The sequence below is a fragment of the Festucalex cinctus genome, chromosome 1 (genome assembly GCF_051991245.1).
Source record: "Festucalex cinctus isolate MCC-2025b chromosome 1, RoL_Fcin_1.0, whole genome shotgun sequence".
Lineage (NCBI taxonomy): Eukaryota > Metazoa > Chordata > Actinopteri > Syngnathiformes > Syngnathidae > Festucalex > Festucalex cinctus.
The window spans coordinates 64,793,680-64,803,766 of NC_135411.1; the positions used below are offsets into that span (position 1 = coordinate 64,793,680).

General features: G+C 39.4%; 2 protein-coding genes across 3 annotated transcripts in view; one reads left to right on the forward strand and one right to left on the reverse strand.

Moving 5' to 3' along the window:
- cramp1 (cramped chromatin regulator 1) overlaps window positions 1–9,290 on the reverse strand; it is a 23,255-nt gene extending 13,965 nt beyond the window's left edge. The window contains exons 1-8 of one of the 2 annotated variants that reach the window (XM_077502749.1): window positions 9,166–9,290; window positions 7,231–7,583; window positions 5,855–6,057; window positions 5,635–5,788; window positions 2,837–2,920; window positions 2,580–2,628; window positions 2,117–2,202; window positions 1,523–1,646 (exon numbers count right to left, since the gene is read on the reverse strand). In XM_077502749.1, coding sequence (XP_077358875.1) covers window positions 1,523–1,646; window positions 2,117–2,202; window positions 2,580–2,628; window positions 2,837–2,920; window positions 5,635–5,788; window positions 5,855–6,057; window positions 7,231–7,583; window positions 9,166–9,197 — 1,085 coding nt within the window. In that variant the 5' untranslated portion in view covers window positions 9,198–9,290. Of the gene's footprint in view, window positions 1–1,522; window positions 1,647–2,116; window positions 2,203–2,579; window positions 2,629–2,836; window positions 2,921–5,634; window positions 5,789–5,854; window positions 6,058–7,230; window positions 7,584–7,963; window positions 8,247–9,165 lie in introns of those variants that run through there. The other variant, XM_077502740.1, reaches the window with a different exon arrangement.
- Window positions 9,291–9,833: 543 nt separating this feature from the next.
- Window positions 9,834–10,087, forward strand: part of jpt2 (Jupiter microtubule associated homolog 2) — a 7,364-nt gene continuing 7,110 nt past the window's right edge. The window contains exon 1 of the mRNA XM_077502783.1: window positions 9,834–10,060. Within this exon, the coding sequence (XP_077358909.1) occupies window positions 10,005–10,060 (56 nt within the window). The 5' untranslated portion in view covers window positions 9,834–10,004. The remainder of the gene's footprint in view (window positions 10,061–10,087) is intronic.

A 10,087-nucleotide genomic window follows, 5' to 3' on the forward strand; every position in this document is an offset into this window, starting at 1 on the left:
CATTTTAATTATTTAGCAGCAAACTACTTAGTTGAAACTAACTTAAAAGGGAAGTTAACCCAATTTTTTTCTTTACAATATGTTGCATGTGCCTCCACTAGTCTAAACACAGCATTTTGATGAATACTGCGTTTGTGGAATATCACTTAAGGAGCAAAGTCCACTTTGTTTTTTTTATCCATCTCAGGGGGCGGCCATTTTGTCACTTGTCAAGGGAAAATGAAATCACAGTTGCTCAGGTAATTACCAATCATTGCTCAGCTTTTGATATTTCATTCATGTTTCACAAATGCAATTTTAAATCAGAATACCATTGTTTAGACTAATAATTTTGGGGTTGACGTCTTCTTTAACCTACAATTTCAATTAACATTTTTCCCCCCAAAAAACAGATGAAAAGATCCCAAATGAAAATGGTGGAAAAAATGAGACAATGTCTTTTCTAACAACTTACCTGACTTGTGATAATTTTGTCTGACATTTTTAGTCTCAGTTTTAGTCCAATTTCAGTCATGCTTGTTAGTTTTTATCAGTTTGTCAACCTCATCCAATTTTTATTTAGTGCATTTTTAGTCAACTATAATTCTATAATTTTAGTCTTTATTTTAGTCCAAGAAGATATAATTATATTTGTCTAGTTTTAGTCCAAAATTGTCAACGTTTTACTCTGGTTTTAGTCAGGACAACTATTTTACCCCTGTATATTTTTTTCTCATCAGATTATATTGAACATTTTCAGATCTAAAACTATTTCACATGTATTTTTTTTCATCTTTGTGATGAAAAACAACTTCACACACAATTACAGTGACTACTATGCCTCCATGCTATGAGTTAGCCAGCATTAGTTAGCAGTCGCATTAACATTATTGGCCGTTGGATTAATGTTAAATTAGAACTATACTTTTTTTTTTTTTTTTTTTACCTTTCACCATGAACCCACTTCCTGTCTGCCCCATGTGTTTGTGCTGTGTGTCACATGACAGTGTCACAGACGTGGCAGATTAGCAGAGACGAGATTTTACAAAATCATATAATTTTCGTCTCGTTTTTGTTCATGAACTAAAATGTCTATAGATTTTAGTCCAGTTTTTATTAAGTGAAAGACGTTTTCATCTCTTCATTGGTTGATGAAAATGCATACTGATTTAGTCCCAGTTATTGTTTATTTAATGAGGGTTTTAGTCTAGTCTAGTTTTAGTCCGGTGAAACGTGTGTTGACGAAATTATTTTTCTTTAAGTTTTTGTTGAGCCCCCGCGACCCTTGTGAGGAATAAGCGGTCAAGAAAATGGATGGATGGATGAAGTTTTTGTTGACGAATTTAACACTATACCTGACAATCAACTATTGATAAAAATTGCTGTAACTTCCCCTGTATTTAATAAATGTTATTTTTCCATTATTTTTCATATAGAAAATGTCAATGAAATCCATACAAATCAAAGGTCAAACATTCAGCTGTTATTTGCACTGATGCACTGTATATGTGGATTTCTGTCTTATTTAACAAGGATTACTGACCTGAGGCGAGGGTTGTGCGCTAGACTCTGAACGCGGGCCCAGGAATAGTTGCTGCGCGGTTGAAGCTCCACCGCCACCTTCAAGGGTAAACGCACCGGCTTCTGGTCCTCCTCGTCACTTACTCCTGCAAGGACATCAAGGGCAGAGTCAAGCAGAGGGGAAATGGGAGTCAAAAAGGATTCTGTGACAGTGACGGCAGATGAAATGCCTGAGGGGCTTTCACATTTTATGGAATTGCATTCTTAAGACCAAACACACTACTAGAGCAAAATCACAATTCACTGACATAACACAATTGGCACATCACAAACCAGATGATTCAATTACAGATTGGAGAGTTTCGGCACATTTACTTCAGCATTAGTTAAGTGCGAATGATCATCCAACAATTCATCGGTACAATCACGTACCTACACCGTCTCTCTGCACAGCCTCTTCAACATATAATGTTACCATGGAAACACCAACAGCCCCCTCATTGCTATTGTTACTGCTTAAAACCCGCCCCAACAAAATCCAGTGCCTCATGATTGACACACTTTTTTAGCAACATTTTTTGCTGTCCAGAGCATCTGCGTATCTATGGACACTCACCATCCGGGTCACAAAGTCTCTTCAGCGCACGACACATGGGCGCTTTAATTCGCAAGTTCCTCCCTTTGGAGCGCACAGTGGTGGCCCTGATCAAACAAATGGAATAGTGATGAGAGTCTGAGTCAATTAGTTTTGTTAACAACTACCTGTGACTGAAACGGCAAACTTTTTCAACAATGACAACATTTTAACAAACTGGAATTGCTTTGCAAACACATGGACCAAGTGTTTGAAACTGTCTAGATTTTTAAAGTCGTTCAACAAAACAATCAGGTTACACTTATAAGATAAAATGTCATCTACTAACACTGTCCCATCACTGGGGTTCAGTTTTTCATCCCCGATTTTGTTAATCACAGATTTTTTTAGGACAACTATAAAGTGTAAATTTAACCGTTTGGTATTTTGTACTGTATACAAAGAGCAGATTGTTTGTGTTATTTAATCTTATGCTATAACTTACCCTTGTTGGATGAGTTCATTCAGCTTTGCCACATTCTTATCATCCATGACTGTATGAGACACAAAATGCAAAGTCAAATAATTGTTTAGAACAGCAGCAGCTTTCCCTAAAGACCAAAGGTGTGTGTTTGCGTGTTTGTGTGCATAGGGGGTTGGGTGGAACAGGTTGTTTGCATGCCGCAATTAATTGCATCCCTCATGGCCTCAAACCCACAGGCTCAAAACATGTTTCAGGAACCATGTCAGAACTTTACTTACGCCCTCCAACTTTTTTGCGGAGCTCGGCATAGCAGATGAGACCGTACAGCTCCTGAGAGGATTTTTTCAGCACTCGGGTGTACACTGGAGAGGAGGGGAAGCACGAGTCATTACATGGACGCTACGTGCAACGCACAAAGCATTTGTATGACAGTAATAGTGAGAAACCTTTGCAATGAGGCAATGCAGTCCCATCTTGAAAGATTCATGAGCATTTGTTCTGAAGCACTTATCATGCTACGCACTTTGTAAACACAAGTGGAAAATACTGATGATTTTAAAGTATGCCAAGTCATTTTAGAGAATGCAAAACATTAAAGGGATACTCTACTTACTTAGCCATTTTTGGCAGTCGAACATTAATATTTTGCCTATAATTAATTTGATATTTTCATTATTTTTCATGTACAATTAGTACCTTTAAAACACATTTTGTAACTTGCTTGTGAATGTCACATGACCAAACCTAGAAAACAGGTGAGCTGTGATTGGTTACCTGAGCCCTCGTGATTTAATTTTCAGTCGACAGCAAGTTGCAAAATGTGTTTTTAAAGGTACTAATTGTACGTGAAAAATAATGAAAGTATCAAATTAATAGTAATGTTTTATTGCTATAATGGGCTAAATAAGTGAATAGTATTTCACCACATGAGTATCACATGCCAGAGCAGCAGGTGGTGCTATAATTGCACCCATTTTAAGACATTTAGAAGTTAAAAAGTATTATCTAAACTAAATTGTGTTTGGTATAGAATTCACCCTCACCGTGGGTTTTCAAAAAGTTGAGTTGAGTAACGCAACGTACGTGACAGTATGCCGCTATCGCCATGCATGAAATTATATGGTGAACTACTGAACTGTATGGAATGCTTATGAAATAAGATAAAAACAATGAATGAAGCAAAATTGCGAGAAGTTAAGTTTTCTGGGAGGTCAAAATGAGTTTTAAGAACCAAAATAAAAAACAATTTACCACTATCCGCCATTTTGGTTGTTTACTTTCGCCTCGAACACTTTCAAGTCGGAATTGGGGAAAAACCAACTCGGATATTTCCGACTTCCGACTATCCTCGAATGCAGCATTACATTGGCCACAAAAAAATGCATTAAATAATATTCATTGTTGTGCATACTAGGGGTGGGAATCTCTGAAATGAGGCGTATTCGATATGTATCTCGATACACAGGTTGCGATTCGATTGAAAAACGATTATCTTTCAGAACAGAACGGTTTGATACGATTCGATTAAGTTTGGGAACGATACAATTTTCGATTTGATACGATTCATTTCAATATTCAAAACTTATAGTGACATTTGTTGCTTGTAAACAATCTTAAAACACCACAAATTTTTACAGTATCTACAAATGTGTTAAAAAAGAACAACAACAAATATGTCTTCTACATTTTTATATTTTGAATCAATTATTTAAATATACCGCAACAAAGGGCTGGGCGATATGACTGAAAAATGTATCAGTTTAAATATTTATTAGTAGTTATTGACAGTTATAATTGTTTTTTGTTTTTGTTTTTTTTTCTCTTCAAAATAAGGATCAGGAAAACAAAAGGTGGATAATTTAATGTTAAATATAAATATTTAACCTTTAGACAGACACCAACACAATTAAACAGAATATGTGCACATTGTGAAGTATTTCAGAAACATAAATTTAAGACATGAAATAAACCTACCGTCCAGCCAAAAGAAATATGAACCACCTTATGGAACAATAAATCTATCAAACACATTTTAACCACTTAATATATGCAAAAATATTTCCAAAAGTTCATTTCCCTTTTTAATCAACAATTTTGGTTTTTAACAATTTTTGTTTTTCTTTTGCCATCACATTCATTTTTGATTAATGTATGACATCTTTTTTGTTTTTTTAATCTGAGACACGATGATGACCACAGAATCACGACTGTTTATATTTTGTTTTTTGGGCTGTCGTTCATTTTGAGTTGGATGACGTAATTGCGGGCACGTCTCAGTTCTCCTATCTGCTGCTCATGCTAGTTGTAGACATTGACAGGGAGCCACAAACTGAGAAATTAGATACTTGCAGTGTGCTTTTAGCATAGCTGGTGTGTTGGCTGTGGGGCATACCTGTGTCGTTTGAATCCATGCATTGGATCGTCACGGGAGTTATTCTTTTTGGCTCGCGCGCAGTACCAACGCCGGCCCGGGACATACAAGTGCACCGAGAGGACTCGATAGCAATGGGAAATACCGAGATGTACGGCACCGGCTTCTGCTAACTGTCTCCATTTGCATGTTGCCACTTGTTGTGCGCGACGGCGCGCGAGCGCGCGTGCCGTGTCGCGAGCACGGCGTTGACGTTAGCCCCCCCCCCCCAAAAAAAGGTGCGTAACGTCTTTGCATTATGTTTACAACATCCGGGGAATGAAGCGTCTCTGAGCGCTACTTTGCTAGCTCTCTGTAAACACGGAAGTAGCTTGAATAGTGATGCTGAAATGTAAACAGAACAAGTAGAGCACGGCGCAGAACTCTTGCTATTGTTATGAAAACCATAAAGCCTCACTCACAACCGATTCACAGCCTCGCGATATCCGGTCCACAGCTTTACAAGCAATGTATCTAAGGATTCCCGGCGGATTTTGTATCGGTTGACAAGTCTGCTACCGATACGGTCGTTTAGCTCCCCTTGACTAACGATGGTTCGGTCGAATCGGTTTTTTGTTTCACCCCTAGTGCATACGTGGTTATACATCTTTTGTGCAAAACACATGAAAATCATGTGCCCGATTAGAGAACCACCCGTCAACGTACCGTTGGCAAAGTCAATGTGCTTGGAGATCTTGTGCCATGTGCGGTAGTAGAAGTGGCGGACTTGTTCCTTGTTTTTCACCATGTTAGCTGGCTTGCCTCTCTTCTTGTACTTCATGGCAATGTTGTTCTGGATGGCCTCAAAATCCTTGCCATGCTGTGGTGGAGATTACATAAATATGAGACAGTCCGTTTAATGTAAAATGACAGATCCACCTCCTACCTCATAGAGCCCTTCGAAAAAGCTGTTTTTATCCTCGGCGCTCCAAGACTCCCACTGCCGACGGGCCCGCTTTTGGTTACCAGCTTGCTCCTCCTTCTCAGCGGATCCTTGGCCCTTGCTGGTCTTGGACACTCCTCCAGAAGAGCCGGCCACGGGTCCAGAATGTCCCGCTGCACCTTGAGAGGAGGAACCATTCTCTGCCCCTGTGATGCACACACATTATGGAACATTTCAAGGTTGAACGAAATTTAAAACTGACTACAACAAAATGGTGGGTTTGTGTCAGGTAGTTAAAGCGCAGAACCTGCAGAGATTATTTTTTATTTTTTATTTTTTTTTAACTGGGGTTGAGTTCTGGCAGAGAAGCAAGAAAAGCAAAACAGTCTCTTTGGCCAAGACTCCAGCTCACAGGTCCAAAAACAACTCTGAGTGGGCTACAATGGCCAAATGTACCCAAGATTTAAGCACAATGGTGCCAGAAGGCATCAAAACAAACACAGAGGGAGTTGCACACACGTTGCGCACCTCCGAAACACTAACCTTGATGCGTCTCTCTCAAAATAGATGAGCACAAATATAGCCTCAATGCACATGCCTTGGTCAATTAATGACACCACCTGAGCAACCAAAAAAAAATCTTTTTACCAGCAACTCAAGAAATTATTACTGAGAAAACAAATCTAAAACAAAACTACAGTTACAACAATAATAATAGCTTCAATTGACTGTCATAGAGGCTTTTAACAATATATGTATTGTTGAGCTGGTCTTTTTGTGACATGACACTACTCAATTCGAGCATTTCTACAGCAGTGCAAACTACAACCACAGTAAAGAAAACGTTGTTACATTAATACCACTTTGACAATCAACACAGCGTAATTATTTCATTATAGACAATTTTTGAATTGAATATCATTCAATGAGCTACTGGTATGAATGTTGCAGTTACACTATTCGTATTTTTGCGTTACAATATAGATATGTGGCTGTAAAATTATTCTTGGAATCTATAAAAGTGTGGTAGGAAATTGCAGAATAGTTGCATTTTTTTCAAGATCTTTTTTGTTTGAATTTGCTTGCAAATTTTGCCAACACAACAAGGATAACATCGCTGCCTTTCTACCTTTGTCTTTATGTTGATCTTTTGCTTGAATGGAAATGATAGTCAAATCTTCGATAAAAAAAAAAAGGACTGCCTTTCCACAGAGGCAGGCCCCCTTTAACTTGTAAACTCAAACTAGTGTAGTGACAATGCAAGTTGTGGATTAGTGACTTGCCACAGATCTTGCCCAAACAGATAACATGTTCAGAACCAGCGCAAGTGGACGGGATTAACAGATAATAAACACGAGCCACAATCCTGTTTATGTTACCTTTCGATTTGGCCCCGCCATGGCCGTTGATGGTCGAGCCGATGGAATCCTTCCGGATCCTTTTGCTTGGAGGTCGAACGCTCGATCGGAGAAAATGATGTTGGTCGTGACACGGTGCGCTACTGGGCTGCACCGAGGGCTGGGTCTGCTGGCTGGAACCCGGTCCGGGTTGAACCGAACCGGGGCTGAGAGTAGCGGGTGCTGGATTAAGAATTTCCACTCGCTCGTCTCCCTTTGTACTGCGCTCCTCGCTCGCCTGCTCTCCGCTCTCCTCCTCGTCGCAACCGTCGGCTTTTCTAGACGGATTCGCCGTCCCATCGACACCGATCCCCTCCCTGGACCCCGGTGTCATGCTGCCACAACACACAGAGTCCAAAAAGACACATGAGGAGCAAGGCGATGAGCAAAATTAACTTCTAAACACGACGTTTGCTGTCTCTCAACATGGCCGCCGCTGTTTGTTTCAAATCCCCTCTCCAGTCCCGACAAAACAACACCAAATATATCCATTTACAGCTTTTAAATAAATTTAACTTAACCACCGATACATTCCAAAGACTGGCTGAGGTGTTAACTAGCATTCCTAGCGTTGAAATTCACCAATATTACGGTTGAATATGAACTAAATTCAAATGAGAGCGCTTTTCAGTTTAGCGCCCTGTAGAAACGACAACGAGAACCCGTCGGTGCATTCGACCTCTATTTAAAGTGTTTCTTTCGAAGGTAATTTTACCAAATTTCATGCTCTTCGGAAGTGGGCGACGTCTTTTTTCTCTTCACCATGGGTCCGACCGGTTCGACTGGCAATAAGTGATCAAATTGGGCATAATAAATCCACCACGGTCTCGTCGGTCTCTGCTGCCCTGTCGTTGTCCAGCTTCGACTGAGGCGAACTCTGCGCAGTTCCACTGTTCTCTATCAGTAATATTACTCAATGCTTCGACAATACAACTCATCAAACTTTTCGACCCACCACGAGAACGTCATATTTGTCCAATGCCGCGGACAATACTCATCACTAGTGCGGCCACTTGAGCTCATTTACCACGATAATACTTTAATAAACCTTAGTGCACTTCGCGAGTCGCTACGTCACACTCCGTTTGAAGACGTGCAGCCTACAAATCACATTTCATTCATATACATCCTGCAATTATTGTTACATTGTTACAAAGTTATCATAGTGCATTTTGTTCTCGAGTACAGTTTCATAAAAGCTTTTACTGAGTATGCTATTTAACCGAGATGTGGAAGTTCTGATGATTAAGTATTACACGTTAGTGGTGATAAGAAAGAACGTATCATGGCTATGTTCGGGTTTGAAAATAATCAGAAATAGCCACATTAGATATTAGACACGATTTTTAAATTCCTGTTGTCATCTGAAAGATAGCCGAGTTTAAAAAAATGACATTGCTCCAAAACACCTACCTTTTGGGACACAAACTGAACCTCCATCTCACAGCTTTTTCCATTCGAGTAATTGTGTAATCAACGTGAAAAACGTGCCAACACATGCACTTTTATTTAACGTTCACAATACCTGCTGTGTAACTTCAGTTTACTTTAAATGTAGTAGTATTACATTGACGTACTGTATCCACAGTAATACAGTAATACTAACCTGTGAATCCAGATTACATCGTAATTAATAGCAAACGATAGTTGATAATAGGGTAAACAATACTTTACAAACGAGACAGTGTTTTAAGGGAGATAGACTATTAGTTGAAATATATAAAATGTGTGTTAGTATGCTAAAGTAATCTCAATTCAGAACCTAAACCCCAGAACTGCTAACATTGCCAGCTAGCGTTAACAGCGTCACTATTTGAAATCATGCCGCCACAGAATACGTTACCGTAGAGCATTTCATTAAAGTACATCCCGTCGCTTCCCATAAACATAAACCATGGGTTAATGTTTAGGAATTACCTGCAGTAAAGGCCCAAATGTGATGGTTGCATTCGAGGTCCAAGCTAGTCTTGCAAGCTAGCAGCTTGCCTTCAACTTGGCTGCATATGACAGTTCATGTGGCTTGCTCTCCACGCGCTTTGGCACGCCCACTACAACTCGAAAACAAACCCTGTGATTGGTTTGCAAATCCACGAGGAACGCGGTTAAAACTTGATTGACGTAAATATCTACCAATTGGTAATCAGAAATGCCAGGGGACTGACCAATTGTATTTCTTTTCCTGCCTTGCGTTTTAACGTTTCCTAATCGTACAAACGCACTAATGGAAAAAAAAATTTTCATATACTGTAATTTTATTTGACCACAATTGTCTTGATATAGTAGCGACATTTGCAGCTATGTTGAAGAGTCACGACCCGAAATTACACAACTATAAAATATATTCGGGTAATCAAAGTCTAGTTGTTTTTGCCCGGTCCTCTGTTTCTGTGTGTTGTTGAGAAGCAGTGTTGGGAAGTACAAATAGTATTATATATTGTTCTGACGACGTTTTAATTTTACTTCCAGTATTTGAAGACTACTTTATAATGCTTACTTATGTCCCCCAAATAAATACATAAATAAATAAATAAATAAATAAATAAGTAAAATAAATAAATAATCGTAGGTCGTCTGTGGTGCTATCCGGTCATGCAAAACAAGTCATATCTTGCAGTGTCACTCTTGCTCCGACTGACACTCTTCGCAAAGGATTTTGGGTGGGAGCAGACGAGACGAAGGAGGAACCTACAAGTCGTCCAGTTGGCAGAGTGACGAAGTTGTCTTCGCAAACTTGAAGTCTCCCAACAAAATCCACGATGACTTCGACGAACGTGTTTCAAGGGCTGGACACTGGGTCAAAACCGAGCTCCAGGTAAATAATAAACATTATGTTGAAGAT